At 41.0% G+C, this 19,563-nt stretch overlaps 2 protein-coding genes across 8 annotated transcripts in view; one reads left to right on the forward strand and one right to left on the reverse strand.

The window, feature by feature from the left end:
• Kdm3 (Lysine demethylase 3) overlaps window positions 1-7,605 on the reverse strand; it is a 224,312-nt gene extending 216,707 nt beyond the window's left edge. For 4 of the 5 annotated variants that reach the window (XM_072015430.1, XM_072015431.1, XM_072015432.1 and 1 more), the window contains exon 1: window positions 6,414-7,605. In XM_072015430.1, coding sequence (XP_071871531.1) covers window positions 6,414-6,569 — 156 coding nt within the window. In that variant the 5' untranslated portion in view covers window positions 6,570-7,605. The remainder of the gene's footprint in view (window positions 1-6,413) is intronic. The other variant, XM_072015435.1, reaches the window with a different exon arrangement.
• Window positions 1-19,563, forward strand: part of LOC139993592 (uncharacterized) — a 116,532-nt gene that overhangs the window by 78,281 nt on the left and 18,688 nt on the right. Inside the window, exon 1 of one of the 3 annotated variants that reach the window (XM_072015484.1) lies at window positions 8,942-9,099. The exons of 1 other annotated variant lie outside the window; for it this stretch is intronic. In XM_072015484.1, the coding sequence (XP_071871585.1) occupies window positions 9,068-9,099 (32 nt within the window). In that variant the 5' untranslated portion in view covers window positions 8,942-9,067. Of the gene's footprint in view, window positions 1-8,941; window positions 9,100-19,563 lie in introns of those variants that run through there. One more of the 3 variants, XM_072015482.1, reaches the window with a different exon arrangement.

Below are 19,563 nucleotides of genomic sequence, written 5' to 3' on the forward strand. Positions count from 1 at the left end.
CCTATGTACCCAGAGTTTTGGAATCATCCGGCTGAGGCAATCCTCTGAGCAACAGAGTGTAAGGGACGACTCGAACCAAAGAAGTGATTTTGTAAAGAGACCTGATCCACGCGACTCTTACGAATATGTAACATCTTCTCGAACCCCATAGCTAATGATACCGACTCTTTTGAACCCGCAGACGACAGGGGAAAGGGCAAAGTGGATTTCCTGGTGAGAGGAAAGCGCAAAGCCAGACACGTTCTACCTTTGTTTCGCTTTGAAGCAACGTGTTAAACTTGCATTTAATCGCCATCATCTGCTGCTTCTCGATAAGTGTAAAATAATATGTATAAAACGAGCCATGTCCACGTTTGTCGTTGTTGCAAGAAATCAAAAGAATCTCTCATCGATACGTTTGAATTCTTTTTAACAGAATATTCTCCATGTTGCGCAATTGCTACGAGCCTATCTGTAACTTGACCGTCACTTGATTTACAAAATGCAATTCATCGATAAATCTTTTTTTCTATTTTCAGTCGCGAACAGAGTGAATCAGAGACGCGTCATTCTTTTTTACGTGGTAGAGCGCAAGTACAATGGTAGACGCTATTCCTCGTTTTATTGCACTTTAAGGTGAATGGAATTCTTCTACAGAGAAGAGGCCGAAGAGGCAGTGGAGAACGGCAGGAGACGGGGAGGAAAGAGAAGTGTCGAAGGAGGACGAAGGAAATCTCGGTCTTGCCACAGCCAGCAGAGTCCTGGCTTTCCTTCGAATTCCTCTTAGCAAATGGAGCATAAATTACGACAGACCTTAGGCATCCTGTCTTCTTCTTTTTATTTTTCAAAGAAGAACCATGTAATGTATCGTGTATCGATCATTTCGTATGTTTTCGTGTTCGACTTTGATTGACAAATTTCGTGTTGAATAGTCGATCGAATGATTTTATAAAGAAGATATATAATGCAATAAAATTTCAGTTAAAATGTATGAAAATACGACGATAATTATTACTATCTCGACCAATGTACAAACAATAAATAGTTTTCAATTTATACAAAATACCATCGACTGTTCTAACATGTACTTTCAATGTACTTGGCTCTTGGAAGACACGAGCGACGTTTATAAGAAAGCTCGTCAGCTGGCAGCAGTCGAAACGCGGTATGACAAAGCTGTAAATTCCGCTGAGTGGATTCTACGGAATACACGCAACAGTGCAAATTAGCAAGAACTCGCGCAACGTGTCGTAAATGCAAATTGGAACGATTACCGAGATCGTCGCCGTTTTGAAAACGAATATCATGGCGTTCTTGGAACGCGAAGCAAGAGAAGAATTTCACGGACCTCGGTGGGAACCTTGTACAATATCAAGGACCGATCTGAGAGGAATATCAATGTTTCATCAATCGTAAATGGGTCGAAACAACTCCCCCTCTTTGCCTCGTCTCCACCGAACTGGTGGAACAGACCGCCTTTTTCGTGCACCTGCCACGTCCACGGCGAAGCACCGTTATGCAGCATATACGAGGTACATCGGCGTGCATGAATCTCCGAGAAAGAACAAACGGGGGCCCGGACATGCCGATAACCCCAAAATTATTGCCAACTCTGGACCCCGAAATTTGCGGTCGACGAATTACCAGGGCCCTGAACCTAACACTTTCGGGTAATTCCCTACAGTTACATGGTTTTCTCTCGTAGATTGGCAACGAGAATGCAAGGGTCAGCTGTTTTCGACTGGCCGCAGAAAGAAATCTATAAAATTGTACGTGGAAAATTTAGTCTATTCTTTCGATGATACTAGGACATGATGATTCCATTGAATTGCTCAGAATATGGTAAGTTCTATCAGGGGACGATATTCCTTGGTAAGAAAATCGTGAAACACATAGATCTATCTGTGCTACCTGTTAACAAAGCTATCCGGAGATTTATGTAACACATTTATAGAGAAGAACGATAAATGTTCGCGTTTTAATTAGATTTTAATCGTGTTTTATAGCTTGAAACGTTAAAACAAAGAGATCTTTGAATTCCTACGCTTGAAATAATTTTGCTTGCCAATTAATTGCTATACAGCGGAAATGAACGCCGGGATCTATGAAAAGAGAACGCTTTATTACGAATAAAATCAGAATGCTATAGAGGACCAAGTACATTAAATTTCGTGTTACTTGATATTATGAAAATCAAATGTATAGTAATTATATAGAAGAATAATCCAATTACTATGTTCCAGCATACTATGACTTTATGTAGAAAATGCTACATTCGTTGGTCGACTGGCTTTCGTTGGAATCGACGCATCGACACCTAGCCACGACGATATAAACGGTATAAAATTTATTCTTTATCCGAACCATCAAACAGAATCGTATCATTTTCGAGGAAGGAGAAAGCGAACGGTCGCGACAAGCGCTTCGCATTCAATGACCTCGGACCACGGCTCGATGCCAGCGCAGCGAATGACCTCCGACTGGTAAATAGTAAACAGATGTCAACTAAATTCATTCCAGAGACCAGATACTTGTTGGCGCCATCGTAAATTCGCAGACGAATTCGACATCGAGTCACTTGAGTAACAAATGGCCAATCATCCAATAAACCTAATTATGTACAGAATATCTATATTGCAACGTTTCTGAAAAATGCTACAAAATTTGATTCGTACTGTAACCAGCTATCACGATCGTATCGATCTTTGAAACCAATTTGAAAATGTATATTAAAATTTCGAACATATATAATGTTTTGTAGCGTTGTAATCTACAATTTCAGATTGCTTATAGCACCTGAATAATCAAAATCTAGTAAGTATAACGCGTAGAACTTCTGGAGCATCTTGTCAATCTAGAGTAATACGCAGTATGAATAGTAGAACACTTATAGTAGTTAGAATATCTGGAATAGCCTACAATTGGCTCGATGCTTAAAACATTTAGAATACCTAGAGTAGCCGGGGCAGAGTTCTTGAAACGCTAATAGTAAGCTCGTAGTGGTCGATTTAAAATAAATATTAGGTAGTTGGTCGCATAATAGAGTTGCAAGAATGATTTAATAAAATGATGTGGACACCATCGTCTATTTGTTAGCAAGACGTATTTTAATTAAAAATCTCGGAATAAATCGAATTTCATTGCTTTTAATTATTTATCGCAGTTATGTATAATGAAACATTAAGATGCGATTAAATTGATTTTTAAAAGCCAATACGCAATAATGAGATAGACATTTGTAATTTGCTGAGCTTCAGGTGATGTGTAAATAAAAAAAAAATTCCAGTCTTATAATTGACGATTTAAATCAATAAATCCGGTGATTACAGAAAAATGTTATAATTACCACTACTAATTATATCGATTCATTATTGATTCGTCGACTTTGATAAAATGAACGCTAGTGTAGCTGTATGCTTATGCTAATGGAATATATATGCTACGTAGGAAACGTAGATATCTGAAACGTTTTACTGGTAACACTACGTGCGAACGTTGAATTATATGTAAATGATTCGAACTGAATGGCGGAGAAAATTAATGTCGCTTTTCCACAAACAAAACAATTTTATCGGTCGTATAATATCAGCTTTAGCTGTATGGTTGGTTTTACGGTCAAAAAGGAATATTAATGTACGCGATATAATATCATAAATATTAATGTTAATATCAAAATTTCATTTCGAATTTATCGAACATTAATTATAGGGACCCGGGTCTCGAAACGTGTTTTCTTTGAAAAGAAATACATTTCGAACCACCAAACACTTGCTTTTCGGCGTTCCGGTCGGACTTCGAAAAAAGCCCGTTGAAAAAAATAAAACGAAACGCCTGGCGTTAAAAATGTTCAACTGACTCGCACCAAACAACGTGAGCGCTAGAATTCAGGACTTTGTACTTGTAACTACGCGTAAATATCCTTGAATGAATTATGAATGAAATGAAATTCCATGTTAAAAAGACGAAGATTGTTGTATAAGCATGGTCGAATTTGAATTTCAATTGTTGTTGAATTTTGAACCGGATAACAACATTTATTATGAAAATGACTTTACTTAATCGATAGACGTGTAATCGTGCAGAAATGTAAACTATCTTAGTTGTATAACTGAACGTTATTATTAATAAAGACAAGATCTCAGTCTTTATCGCGTTTAACAATACAAGTTTTTCAATCAATATAATCTACCAACGAGACGATACACGAGAGTCTCTTAGATTTCTTAATTGATCATTTCTAATCGATTTCTTAGTTTCATTACATATGTACTCGATTAATATTCCATTCTGAAGAAACAAATAGCTTGCTTCCATAAATTCATACATCGCAAGAAGATAATATAAACAATCGTATATTATCATCAATTTATGGTACCTTTCAATTTATCGAGTTGATCGAGGTAGCTTTTAAACGACTAATGGAAAACTTTAACAAATTTTGGCCACGCACCGTGTAATTGACAAAAATCACCCGTATAATCCGTACTGGTTGCATTTTGCGATGCACGTATATACATACGTGTACCGACAACGTCCTCGAAAACTAGAATAGTTATGACTTATGTTATGTCGCGATAACGAAAAAAAGAAACTCTCAGGTAAGCGGATCGCACGATAGCTTACGTAATCTGACAAAAGCAACGCGGAGCATAGCGTTAACTTGCCTATTTTGCTTCGGTTCGCGTTTTGGCAACGATTTCGCGGCCGTTTAAACTCGCTTATCTCTGATCGAGTTCGATCAACAGCTTCTCGATGGATCGTGAACGGATGATAACGTCGACCGATTTATGGCTTCCTACAAGAAACATGCACAAGAATTCCCCAGTTCTGGAGATGATCGCCTTTATTTCTAATTGTTATTTCTTCTGTTCCGCGCGTATGATAAACGAGACTTATTCGATGAAATTTGAGAAGTTGCAAGCAACAGACCAATCGTCTATCTCAAGACGGTTTAACGGAAGAGTACTTGATCTTAAGACTGGTTAGACACCGTACGAATCAACAAGTGCTGATAAGAGAATACTAAATATTTTCAAGATAAAACGTTTTAGACATGAAGTAACAATAACAAGTTCGTAATAATACTTTTGTACAACGTAGAATGGGCGGCAAAGTACATAAATGATATTCGTTTTATTTTTGGATGAGAGTGAATTGATGTACTCCAAAATTAAATTTTAAAAATACTTGATAATGAAAAGTAGAAAATAAGCTATAGATAGGATGCAAATATTAATGCATTTATGGAAAATTTATTCAAATAAGAACAAATTTTATTTAAATTTCAGTAAATGTAAAAATCTGCAATATACGCATAATATGCACAGATATCTAAAGGATTAAATATAAATATTAAAATGGTAAGATAAGTACCCATTTAGTTTCCATCTATTTAATTGTGTTGATAAAACTATGAATTTACATAATTATTCACAACTTATCTGCAACCGAATATATTCGATATATTAGTCAAGTGCCGTAAAATAAAAAATCTTCAATACTGAACATCGTATTGTATCATGACTATATTTTAGCTATGAATGTTATTAACATATAATTAATATCCTATTATCAAGGACTGAATTTGCTATTCATCAACCCTGCCTTGAATCTCATGTATTATCCGAAAATATGTATAAGTTGGGAAGAATAGGCTCATTGAAATTCGACAGAAGCTGCCGAGGAATCTTTTTAACCTTTTTAATCCGCGAATCTTTCCATATTTAGAATAGAAAAGATATTTATCGACAAAGTAAAAAAAGGAACGGTTCGTTATATTTATATATATATATATATGTACATACTAATAAAACTTCGTCTCAATATTAAGCGTATGAACACATTTTTGCTTCTCAACCGCTATGTCACATGATTTCTCGACTAACTCCGATTATATTCTATCTATTAGCTATTGCTATATTTCCAATTGTCTATATTATTCATAGAAATAATATTTAGAACGTACGAAACTATAAAAAGCACGTGTTTATATAACCATTGTTCGTTTTAGAGTATTAATACTTTATCGAATGAACATTTTTGTAGATTAATTTCACTATCGTTGTAAGAAAGTTTTGTGAAACGTGGGAAATGTATGAAAAAACGATGGAAATAACCTATGCAATATTCAGAAAGTTTTTTGATTGAAATGTAGTGTTAGGCACGATAAAAACACCTATGACACAAGGTTTTTTTTGGTGTTGTAGAGACGGAAGCGCGGGCTTCTCGGATCGAGGTGAAGTAAACGCGAAGTTCGAATGTTCGAAAGGTCGATCGCTAATGTAAACAGAAACAGCGTGTCGCGCGCGCGATGCCAGATAGGCCGCATGCATCGAACCAAAGTTAGTCTACGTAAACTCGACTCGTGTTTACGATTAATCGAGACGACAAAAATCGTATAAACGAAGAATGTCCGTTAGGTGGACGATACTCACCTGAAGATCATGACAGCCGTTATCCCTGTGACTGGCAGCACGAATCACCCCTGCACGCCACCCCCACTCACTGATCTTATTCACCTTTAGCTTGGTGAAACCACTCACCGAGAGAAACCTCTTTCCCACGATCTCTTCGCGAAACTTGTACGCCATATTATGGATCGGCAACCGCGGCGTGTCGAATCCGCGAATTCGGATCGCCAGCCGGGTCTTCCAATCACCCTTTCTCCTCCTCTACTTCTCTATACGTCTACTTCTCCTTCTCACTTCTCTGTCTCTCTCTCCTTCTTCTATCCCTGTATCTCTCGCTATCCTTCCCTCTCGCACTCTCGCACTCGCTTTCTCTCTCCCCCACGAACTGTGCCGTTCTCTTTTCCTCTATTCCGATCCTCCAGCGAGCGTGCCTCTCCCCCAAAAAAGAAAACCCCACGTAGCACTGAACCGTAGAGAAGAACAACCGAGCACCGATCACCACTTCGTTATTTTTCACCAAAGACACCAACAGCACAGTCACTCGGATCTGCTTCTCTCCTCGTGATCACGACGGCCCAGCAAACAACAGGGCCATGAGGCGCGCACGATCCTCTTCTCCTTTCTCCTCTTTTCTTCTCTCTTCCTTGGACGGTCGGCCACCACCAGCAGCAGCCACTCCTTGCTCCTACATACGTGCGTCTGGACACTGGACACCGTACCACCGAAAACGTCTTGGCGACCGCTCCGATATACCACTTTCCTCTTCTCGACACCTTGTCGTCGTCCTCGTCGTCCTCGTCGTCCTCGTCGTCCTCGTCGTCCTCGTCCTCGTCCTCGTCCTCGTCGTTGTCGTCGTCGTCGTTCTCCTTTCCTTCTTTTTTCCTTTTCCTCCGTCGCGCACCACGCAGCCGATCTTTCTTCCCTTTTACAGTCCGCTCCACCTGCGCGCCCGTAGTCCTCGTCGTCGTCGTCTCCCCGATGATGTCCCCCGCGCCGACAAGATTTCGCCTGCTTTCGCCACGTCCAGGACACGGAACGAGAGGCACTTTAAACTTCCGGCCGCACACCGGGTATACTGGACACACACTGCTCGGTTGACGGTAACGGCGGCAGCGCGGTAACCAAGTACTCCGAACGGTACCAGTGTGAACGTGAGAGTGACACACACATGACCGGCCAGTGATATCGCGTAGCGCGCACTGCGGGCGGACGGCAGGGAGGCACGGCTCCTTCCCGCGACTCCTGCCTCCTACCCCGCTTCACGGTTCGACCTCCCGCCATCGTCCTCTACCCTCGAACACCCCAGGCCCCCGCCTGCTCCGACGTTCGCGCCGACGCCTCCCCTCCGCCCCGCCACCCTCTTCGCGGCCAAGCAGCCGTGCCGCGCGCTATGCCGCACCGCGCCGCGTCGCCACCGATACTCTCTCTCCCCACCACTAACTATTCTTCCCCTTTTAGCCACATCTCACCCTTCCCTCCCGTTCCCATCATCTCATCTATACAGTTTTCTTCTCTTCTCTTCTCTTCTCTTCTCTTCTCATCTCTTCTCTCTTCCACTCTTCTCTTCTCTTCTTCTCTCTTCTCTTCTTCTCTCTTCTCTTCTCTTGTCTTCTCTACGCTTTTCGTTCCTTTCCTTCATTCCTCTCCTCTTATCTTCTCTTCACCTCTTTCCTCTTCCCGTCTTTTCTCTTCTCTTCGCTTCTCTTATCTCATCTCTTTTCTCTTCGCTTCAGAGTCGCGCAGCGGCAAAGTTCTTTCGCATTGCTACAACTCATGGCACGAGCATGGAGCGAAGAGAACTCTAGGGCCGTAACACCGACCGCGAACGAAACTCGTGAGTCCGTGTTTTTGGCGGGGTGGGGAAAATGTCAACTGAAGGATCGCATTATGGGAACAGGCTCTGGGGTTAAGGTACCTTCTCCTGTTGCTACTTGCACTCCTGAAAAAATGCAATGAAACCTTTTTAATATTCCATTTCGCTGTTATTTTTATGAAGTATGTTTCCCAAAAAACGAACTGATACGTGTGTAGTGTGTTATAAATCACAACACGCGTCACTATTCTTGACACAAACAAATTGCTGTCTCGTCGATCTTTACCACTCGATTTATTTGTTTGTACAGGACTGGTGGTCTGGGAAACGTTCCTCTACATTAGAGCTTCATTCCTCTGTATCTTTGCAAACATGGTATTACTCCATTCTTTAACGATGATTAATTACGAGTATCACGTGATATATTCTTTTTCCTCTTACTGCGCTTTGGTACGTTGTAAGACACTTTAATGGTAGATTAAAGTTGGATATCCATCGATTAAATTAAACAGTTACTCCCATTACTGATGTTTACGTTATTCAAAATTTATATTCTCTTTTTTATTCTGACGATGCTTCATCCTCGTTTTAGGAAAAATAAATGAAAACTCTTTAGACTTTCTTTGGCTTCGATATAACAATAAATTAAATTCCCCGCTAGAGAGAGATATTAAGAGATACCAACTGTTTCTACAGCCCTGCGGTCACGTGACGAAAACACGACGTGACGTCACACGCGCAGCAGCAGCCAGCTGCCAGTCCAACATGGTTGACCTGTGAGCAGTGGTGCTACAAACGGCCGTCCGCATTAATTGCTCGCTTCTTCCGATCGCGCGTACACCGTATATTGTTCAAAACCGTTAATATGATATCTTCGATCATCTCGCGACTCGTCATGTGAGTATTCAAACCCATAATAACCGAAATACGAGGAAATAGTGTGAACAAGAAGTCAGCTGCGCCTGGATTCTCGCCATCATTAACTCAGGGTTGTTCGATTCTATTTGTCAATTTACACGGTTCAATTTCGTTTTTGACTCTCTCTTCTCCAGTGTACGATTTGACCATCCATCGATTTGTATTTTTACTTGACGCTCCGAAATGGAGATCGCATAATAGCCTGAACGTCTAGTAGTCGTTACCCTTCTTTTCTCGCAACCCCTCTTTTAACAAAGAAATCACAAAGGGTGTCTCGTTGACGTGGTCATGTAACGCGAATAAGATCAGAGGTGCAGTGTTCCAGTGAAAAGTTACACGACCATTCACGAATCTGCCTTGACGTGGAGAAATTATGTCATCGCGTCGTCGCAACACGGCTCGAAGAAAGATTTCCATGTTTGGTTACAAGTTCTACAACGACGTCTAACCGATTGCCATCCTATTTGAAAATCGCCCTAGTTACTCGAACGAGATATCGATTCATCGGTGAAATTAATTCATGGCGATCCCCCGTATCGGAGCATTTTGAAAATTTTGATCGGGAAAGGTAAGAGGAAATTTTCTCCACACTCTCATATTAGAGATACGAACGATAAACAGAAAATTTTACGCTCGAGGAGGACGTGTCGATTTTAATTATACGTAAAATTTTAATTAAAAGGAACCTATCGCAATCGACTAAATTTGCGTATAGCAAGATGAATATCATAGAGAAATTCACATGCTGTGAAAGTACGTAATCTTGTCGCAATAGCCCCATGTATGCATGTAATGGAAACCTAACCTAACCATTAACTTTTGAGTCCCAACAGCAGCAGCTCCTCCTCCCCTCCATCCCGAACGTACACTCATGTTACACCTTGCGCATAAAAGTTTACTTGGTATTTAGAATTAAATCTATATATAGGCATTCCTGAAGAAAATCGAAATATATTTGTAATTGAACATCGTGGAAATTGATACTACTTGAAGTATAAATTATTGGAGTTGCTGTGAAATTTAATTCTGTTAGGCAATCGATTGTATCGTTTCGATTTTTCGTATTCACAAGCTGGTCTAAAACTACGATAGAACTTGTTTAAATGCGTTTGGACGTGTTCCACGGTCCGAATCGATGCTCTTACATCCTCCTGGTCTTTATTGTCCGTACCCATTTCTGCATACCGAATGTTTAAAAATAGACAGACACGTTTGAAGGAGGACAAAAGACCCTTATTGTTAGTCGAATAGTGAAGAATCATAGCGCGGAGCCTTTTGTGGTTTACCGGATACTGTTTTCAATACCATCAACTGATTAAATACGTACTATATTTTGCGCGTCACAAAGAGATACGAATATTGACATATTTATCTTATCTACGAGGAATTATGTATATTTCATTAATCGGTCCTCAGCTGTTCCGAGGTTTCTGTGGTTTTTCCAATAATTATTTTCACCATTGCTTGTGATCTTGAACTCTTATAAATTCGGGAACTTTTAAATATTCAACGAAGCATTTCAGGTCGAACTGATTTAAATTAGGAAACCTTGCAAACCGAAGTAAGACATTTGTGATTCTTCCAAAAGTTATTTTTGTCATCGTCCTTTTATGAATTAGGAAATTTGGAAATATTCGACGAGACATTTCAAATAGAAACAAATATTAAACTTGGAGTAGGTTTAGAAAATTAGACAAAAGAGTGAAAACGAAGCGTGACGTTGCATCAGTTGAAGTGGAATCGCCGACGTCAATACAGAACGTTTTCGTGCGTGTATCTGAAAGCCGTCATCAAAGATGAACGTCTGACCGAGCATCAGCTGATTGGAAAGCTACGTCATAATGATGAGAACTTGGTACAGCATGGCGTCGTGCGTTCTCTCGTTAGGGAGCACGTTTTCTTGACGGCGTTAGTAAACGTACACCGTGGATAACACGTGTGCACTGTGATAGTCTTGTCGAGACATGACTCACGCTCGTCGTGCTTGACAATAAATTGAAACGAGTCGGTGAAACGCTGATCTCAGATCGAGCACAAGGCGAGCCTCTTAAAATTCGCCGATCCGACCGGTTATGCTTTCGAGTATCGTTCGATAGTAGATAGATAGATCTATCTGCTTAAAAAAAGAAAATATTTGATAGCTTCTCCGGATTTCTTAGCGGAACTAGTAGAAATTGCAAGAATATCGAAAAAGGAATTGTGCAATAAAGGAGCAGTGCGAAGATACCAGAAAGGAGATTCAAATATAAAAGAAAAGATAACAAGGAATACGAAAAATAGGAAGGACATAAAAACAACCATAAAAAGAGAGAATAAGGAAACAAGAATATAGAAAGGAGGAAAGTTTTCACAAGTGAAGAAGATACGTTAAAAGTTTCCTTAAATTCTTAGTGTATCTTTAGTCTTCCAAGAGGAATATATCCAATATATCTAAGAATAATAGCTTTACTTGGGATGGAGTAGTAAAAATTCTGAATTTGTACGGATAATATATTTCTTCTAGTAATATATTTGGTAGTATACCTATGGAGTTACTGTAGGATCTTCATATAATCGTAAAAAGTTTAAACATTGCTTTAATATAGACGATATTCTTTCCATCCGTTTGAATTACGATAACAATGAGATGGAAATAAAAAGCAAGGTAACAAAGAGATTTCTACTATTTCTATGCCTTATGGCTGATTCATTGGTGCATCGCGATGTTCCTCGACAGATGTTTCGTTTCTCGATAATGTCACGGAGCGTTATCTCACTCTTGTTATGTATATCGTTTAAGAAGTATGACTCACGTATTCGATAGTCTTTGTGTACATCAAGCATTGTCTTTTTACCGCATTAAGAATACGCGAATGCAGTTCCCTTTCACCTTTTCAACGCGTTCTATCTTACGTATTTACGAATACATATACACTAGTTTACGAAGGTATTCGAACACTTATCATGGGAAATTTTTATGAATATGTATTATGTAAAAAATTAATATATCGTAGGCAGTTGGCTTAAATATACAACAAATGCTAAAAGCAATCCCATTAAGAATTGACGTCCATTGATATAATGAATATTTTACCGTTTAAATAATCTTGCGATGCGTGCAAAGTGCATGTTTGCGATAAATATCGTGTAACTTCTACATACATTTTTGCGTCTATTTCAAACTTTATCAATGCGATCATGATAATATTTCCACATTGTAAGTGTCCGAATTCTTTGTTGGTATGTGTACCAACTACTAAAGACGATATTCATTCTTAATCGATAGAATATTTTGTAAAAATAAACTCAACGAGTAAAGATAGATTCCACATGTTCGCATTAGCGACACGCTTGCGTCAAACTCTTTAAAAACTTTGGAAAGTGTCCAACGTTGAGGTCGTTTATTCGTAGCTGCACGTCGATATTGGAATGAAATTTTCAGAATAATTCTCTCACGACCGGTAACGTGTCTAAAAGTAATACAGCTCGATAGATCTTGGAGGAAAGGAAGTTTGCGGGCGGAAGGAAACGGGTAGTACACCAAGGGATGCTTTCTTGGTAGACCAGAGGAACGTGGTCGTTGGATCGATTCCCGGTTGGCAACAGGAGGGTGGTTCTGCTGGTGGTATATGAGCAAGGACGTTCGTGCGGCACCCTCGTTTCCTCTTTCTCCGCCCTTTTTCTCTCCTTCTTCTTCTCTTTTCTTCTCTTCTCTTCTCTTCAGGTCTCGTCTCTTTTCTTGCGGGTTCTCCCGTTACAGCTGTGCAGGGGTAGCATAATTCTCCACAGGTTCGTCGTCAATCGATATTTCGTTTCAGAAAAGATCCCTGTATTAACCTTTCCGGTGTGTTGCACGCGGCACAGGCGTTTCACAGTGAATCTCCGCCATCTAAACAGTCGTCAAGGGTGGCTGTTGCTTATTTGGTTTTCCTTTTACTTGCTCAAATACCGCTTGAAACGGTATCATTTGGCAGAAAATATTCCAACGAACGGTTACCAGCGTATACTATTGGAAATTATTAGAATCGGCACAACAATCTCACCGAAATGTATTGAAGCACGATGTGTTTGTTCCTAGCGTTGCTAAACGAAAACCGTGTCTCGGTGAAAAGTGAAACGGGTACACGCGCGACGATTAATTTCGTAAATCCTATAGCAACCAGGTCGAGATAAAACCTACCGACTGACTCTCTTTCTTCTTCTGTCGACACCTGCGCGTACACTCTCATTCTATTTACCTAGCTTCCTCTCCGTTTCGTTCCATGACCTATATTTTCGATGTTGCTGAAAGGTATCTCATTTTCTATGGATGCAGGCATTGCTCCGGTTGCTGTGCCCGTTGTCGACCACCGACTCCAACGCGAAACACTGCCGTTTCTTCGTGGCTGTTGATTCTATTTGCATAGAATCGCGTTTGGAAGTATTGCTCGTTGTGACCTGCTTCTGTGAACCAAGAAAGCCGAAAATTTCGAATTAAAAACTATTGCTTCGCGGTAGTATTGATCGTTAGACTCGTACGTTCTTAAACGATACTTCAGAGGCTAAATTAAGTTCCAATTCTTTAATTGTGTTCATAAAAATTCCTAGTCTGATTATCATTGTTTTCTTGCTTTCTAATTTTACAGCTTGATAAGCGTAACTTTTATTTCATACATCTGACTATGCCTTACATCATACGAATGGAACCATTTAATCACTACGTTCGCACATAATCGAGTAATTATTATTATCTTATCGTATATTTTCGACACGATCTCCCAACTTGTTTCTTCGTCGAGGTGACAACCGTCGAGGCGACTTCCCGCGATTTAAAACGACGATAGTTTCTTCAACTGCTAGAGGTAGACATCGCGTGATTCTGGCGTTGTTACACCGCGTTCGGCTGAGCGTACGAGACGCGGTGGCTCGACCAAGAGAAATTCGCGTAAAGGGGCCTCGAGTATTTCAAAAGGCTGCCTACGACTGGAAAGGAAAAAAAGAGAAAACGTCGCATAGAGCAGGAAAGAAGTTACGTCGGTGTTGCGGTAATATGGTCGGGTACTTAGGATCCTCCAGCACGTGACGTCATTGCACTCGTTAGAATAATTAAGAATTCCATTCGCTAATTACGATGCGGTTCGTTCACCGCACTTTTCCATCCTATTGCGAGGCTTCCACCATATACCGCTGCATTAACGCAAAATTTCTAACTGACCAGCGAGATAGAACCGCTTTTTCGTCATTAAAAAAAAAAAGTAACTTGAAATCAGAAGAGATAGCCATCAAAAGAGATGACCAGAAAAAAATGGAATTGCCTTTTATGATGGTTCTTAATGGGTTAAATCTCAACGCAGATCCATGCCTTTTCAGAAGCCGCACGGGTCGAATATCGTTAAACTCTAGGCTCTGAAAATGGTTTTCGTGCTCTCGGAAACAAAATGAGAGGCACGCGTCGGCTCGATCGGTGGAAATGTTATCGCAGTTGCGCGCCAACGATTCCCCGGAGTACCGATAGATGATAGCGTTCGCGGGTCGAAGGGAATGTCGAAGCTCGCGCCGGTAGATAACAAGTTCGTGCTCCTCTCCTTCCACGTTTCGGTTTCCCCGCTTCTTCCCGAGCATAGTACCTCGAACAGCTTTAGAGAAAGAGAGAGAGAGAGAGAGAGAGAGAGGGCTCCGTTTTGATTTACACCCTCCTTTTTCCCGCCCTCGTATATAATTACGCCATTTTCTCGCAGACCAGGCCATATTTCTTCGTCCCTGGAGACGCGCCAAGGAGCAAAAGTGCACGTCACGGGGGTGTGGTAAAGAGCACGAGACTCGTAGAGCCCGAGAAGGGTGGCGCGGCCAGAAACGAAAGCATCATGCCATGCCAGGGTGATGACCCTTTGGGCGTACCCTGAGACCTTACGCTCCTGGTATCGTCGCGATATCCTCCTTTCTTGCCTCTCTACTCTTTCATCCCGCCCCTACTTCTACCTTGTCCCTTCTTCTTCTATGTCTTTTTTTTTCTCAACCGAACACTCCCTCTCGTCTTTTTATTCGTTTTCTGGATAGGTGGGTGGCTAGTGGCCATACTCGAGCAAGCTAGATGACCGTAGGGGAACAGAATTGGAACGACGCACTGGAATGCGAGCCTGAACCCGAAGGTTTTTCTCTCTTGCTTTGTTCCCGATCTCGATATTAGAGGCACACGTGAGATAATTTCTCACTTCCATTTCTTCTTCCTTCTTTTCTTGTCTTCTGATGTATCTCGACGGATAGAACTTTGATCGAGCCTCGGTCAGTTTGAAGATGTCGGAAACTCTTCTTAGAAAAATTATTCCTTTCCGTGTTTTCTGGCGTCTGTGTCTTTTTAACACGCGCGGATTGCCTCGAGTCGAAATTCCAATATACTGGGGATTCGTATTGGAGAAATGTGTAATTTCTTCTCACATTTTCGAGTGTTTTTATATTTTTACAGGTTTAATATTTTCGAAACAGCGCTGGTTGGTCCGGATCAAGGATTCGAGAATGTTGGAAATTCTTATTAGAGAAATAATTTTGGATCGAGGTCAAAAGACGCGAGCCACACTGTGTTTTCCATAAATCTTGAAATACGAAGTCGCATTAATACAGCTCTTTCTTAAATCTTTTCGCGGGATGCAGATTCGTAAACGTTTCGGCATATGCAAGCTGTGGACTGGCGCGTTTGAGAAAGTTCAGACTCGACGCACTGCGTGGGAGGTCCGCGATTCATCCGCGATGTTTGTGGATCTTTTATAGCATGGATTTCCCAACATCTCCGTCGTAGGCCAGCACCATGTGCTTCCAGAAAGCTTGCAGCCAATGCCCTTTATCATAAACCAACGCTTTCGATTTTCCTGAAAAAAAGACGTTAAGAATTTTTCGTGACCTAAATCGATGGAAACAAATTATCGGAATACAAATTCCATCGTTGTCCTCGATTAAATCGTGTATTCTTGAAAATCTGATATTTCTTCTTTAAATAACACCAAATAAATCAGTCATGCTTGCGCATTTCTCTCGGAATATTTTCGGTTTCGGGCACTGCAAAATCGTCTTTTTTCTCCCGTCTGGTATTTCTCCCTCTACGACACTCTACCCTTACTTTTCGTCGATCTCTCTCGTTCTCTCCTAAGGAAGACGATGCGTCGTCGTTGTATTCGTCGGCCACTCTTCGCTGTTTAAATATAAACCCAAGCACAGAAGTGGCCAGCTTCCAGTTCGGGCGTCGCGACGCTCGTGGAACATACATCCGACACAAAGCTCGAGACTTTGAGTCTTGTCACACGTACATCTCGTGCAACACTGTGAGTTTCGTTCCCGCGAATTATTGCTTCGTCCCACGTTATTCTGATTTATGATTGTACCGAGAGGAGCACGACAGATCTGAAACGATTTCGTCGATCTTTGATCGCATCCAGAATCGAGCCAACGAGTTCATCGACCAAGTCGTCCATTCAAAACGAATCAGTGAGAGCTGTAAAGTGTCGTCCTTGATGGGAAAGCTCGATCAGCGAAATTAGGTAGAAAAGAGCAGAGTTTAAACGATGGAATGGTCCAGCCGTTAAAACAACCGACGCGAAATCTCTGGTTTAAGAGAGTTTAATTGGGATCGAAGTTTTTAATGTTCGAAACGGTTTATAAAGAGCGTGAAGTATCAAGGGAACGTTGAACAAAATTTTCAATCGGCTTTCAAAGTTGCCGTAGTTGGGAACTTCTCCAAAGGTTATCGAGCTCCCGCGGGAAGGAAGTCCAGCTGATAGTTTGGCTGAAATCATACACCATACTTCCACGATCGTCGAATCCTGGAGCAAAGGGTTGTCGATCCTCTTCGATATCTAAGTGTTAAAACCGAGGAATGTTTAAAAAGGATTCTGAAAAATCGACGATTCTTGCGTTGACGTTTCGACTTTGAAAAATAATACCAGACATCCGAATAATCTTAAATCGAACTACCATCAAAGTAGTTCTGTCTTTGCACCGAATTTCGAGATATTCTCTAATCTAGAAAGACGTGGTTGTTCGCACGTGAACTCGAGTTCTCTCAGTCACGATTAATATTTGATCGAGCGAACGACGAATCGTGAACGACGCTGCACATTCTATCGAAACCTATTCCGTGCTCCGATAGGGTCAAACTCTACGAGTTGGTCTCCTGTTTTCCCGAAGGTAGCCGAAACTCGACGACTGACTAATTCGTTCGCGAGAGGAATCACCGGTGCCATTCGTCTTTGTCAAGAGGAGCAACGAGATCCCGAAGGAGCGGTGGAAAAAAGTAGTCGGAGTGAGAGAAAAGAGCAAGAGGAGAAAGGAGGCGGCTGCAAGAAAGGAACCGCTTGTTCGACCGGTTGCTTAGAAAACGTTAGTTGAATCAGTTGGCTGGTCGTTACCCCGGAACAACTTTTGTCGGCACGGCGTGACAATAAAGAGACCGAACGAACGCGCGCGATCCAACCAACAACGCGACTTCTCCAGAGTAAAAAAGTTCGCGACTGGGTTGAGAGAAAGCGAATGCTGCCCTTAAGCAGTCAAAAATCTACGCGTAAAATATGCAGCTCGTGAAATTCGATCGTGCCAGCGTTCTCTCCTACAGAATTTAAAACGTCAGCTTCCTTCAAGAAGAAAGTTGTCGCTCTTAAGCTTTTCAGACTGGAAAGCTCCGCCATCCAAGTTCCGGCCGTCCATCCAGGACCTTGTAAACTTCGTTCCAACTCTCGCTGTAAAAGTTTCCTAAAATAGCAAAAGAACAGACAAAGATATTCGCTTGAGAAAATCTCGAGAGAAGAAACCCTTATTAACGAGAATCGAGTTCATCGACGTTCTCCGTGGAGTTGGAGGCGAGTCTTTTTTTGCAGAGGAGCATTCGTGGGGATGCAAGCGGTTGTTCTTGGCCACTTTCTAATCCTCCGATCCGCGATTGCCGAGTTAATGAACGATCAGCTGGTGAACGGTCCGAGTGATTGAGGCCAATGTTGAATTCGTTACAGCGAAGAAGCTTATGCGTCGAAACCGCGGTTGGCTTTCGATCGTCTTCTTAGAGAGAACTTGTCGAGCTTTTATCGTCCATACGCAGCCTAAATCTCATTAGACTGGTATCGGAGCGTATTAAAAGAGGAGCAAGCTCAACCGAAAGGTTTCTATCGGATTTCCAACGACAACTAACGTTCTGTATAAGGTCGAAATCTTCGTGATTATAGGAATAGTTAACACGACCAGACAACATTTTCTGATTCATAATGACTTGCCCTTTGCCTCTGAAAAGTACAACGTCGGTGGCCGTGCCTATAGAGGCTTACCATTATACACGAAACATCCATTTGCCCATTTTTAAACGAGTAACCGTAGTGAACACTATATCCGTTACATTCTTACCTTCTCCCTTAAAAATTATATCGAAAACGTGAGAAAAATAGGACAAACTCGAGCCAATGTTTCTACCGCAAGCCGCGTCGTTTAACACTTTTCGACGAGAAAGTAAACAAAAATAACGTCAGTTGAGAACAGTTAGAACGTAAATAAAGTCGTATAAATTTTCTCAATCTCGATTAATCGAAATAACACGGGGTGTCACGATTTCGACGAATACGATCGTTTGCGAATATGTATTTGTTCGCGGGAAAAAGCAGAACGCGTTACGTAATTTGCGTAATTCACGGAAAAATTAATTGCGTAACTAGAAAATCGATACGTTGATTTGGTAGCTGTAAAATTACAGAGTGTTGGTAAATCGTTCAGAGGCGTTTTAATTTCATGAAAAATAATGCACATACCGCCTCGCTAATGAGTTTCAGAAAGTTTTTAAAAAGCAGGCAGCGTACGAACGGAATAAAGTCGGCGAATTTTTTTTACAAGCGTATAATTATTTAACTTTTAGCTTGAGATTTTTCACGAACAGTTCGCCAACACGTACAAATTTTGCGGCTGACTTTTTACATTTTTCAATTTTTATATAATTTCGAATAGTTATGGTTACTGAATCAACGTCGCGTTCATGAAAACAGACCAACGATTCATCATTCAAAAACATCGAGTTGCGTAACGTACACTAACGATATTCGAATACGTGTGACATTGATCAAAATGCTGATCGGTAAACAAGATTGTATAACATTGTAGATATTTCCAGCGCGGATGTGAAATTTCGAAGAACGTGGTTTGAAATGAAGCTCGTTGAAATACATGGAAACGCGTATGGCATCATCCGAGATTGCAACTGCGGTGACACTGATCCAAAACTTGCTCGGCAAAATTGTATAACGTTGTAAATATTGCCAAGCGAAGTGTTTAGAATAGTCAGATTATGTTAATCCTTTCACTGTGTAATAAAATGACGACAGTTTACAATGAATGATTTCGAATACAGTTGCATCGGGAATTTTCATTTTAGCTTTTCAATATTAGCTAAGTTCGAACGAATCGACGATTATAATAATTCTTAGTATTATAGTTGACGGTTTTCTCTCTCCTCTTACATTATGA

Source organism: Bombus fervidus, chromosome 13, assembly GCF_041682495.2.
Source record: "Bombus fervidus isolate BK054 chromosome 13, iyBomFerv1, whole genome shotgun sequence".
NCBI classification, from domain to species: domain Eukaryota; kingdom Metazoa; phylum Arthropoda; class Insecta; order Hymenoptera; family Apidae; genus Bombus; species Bombus fervidus.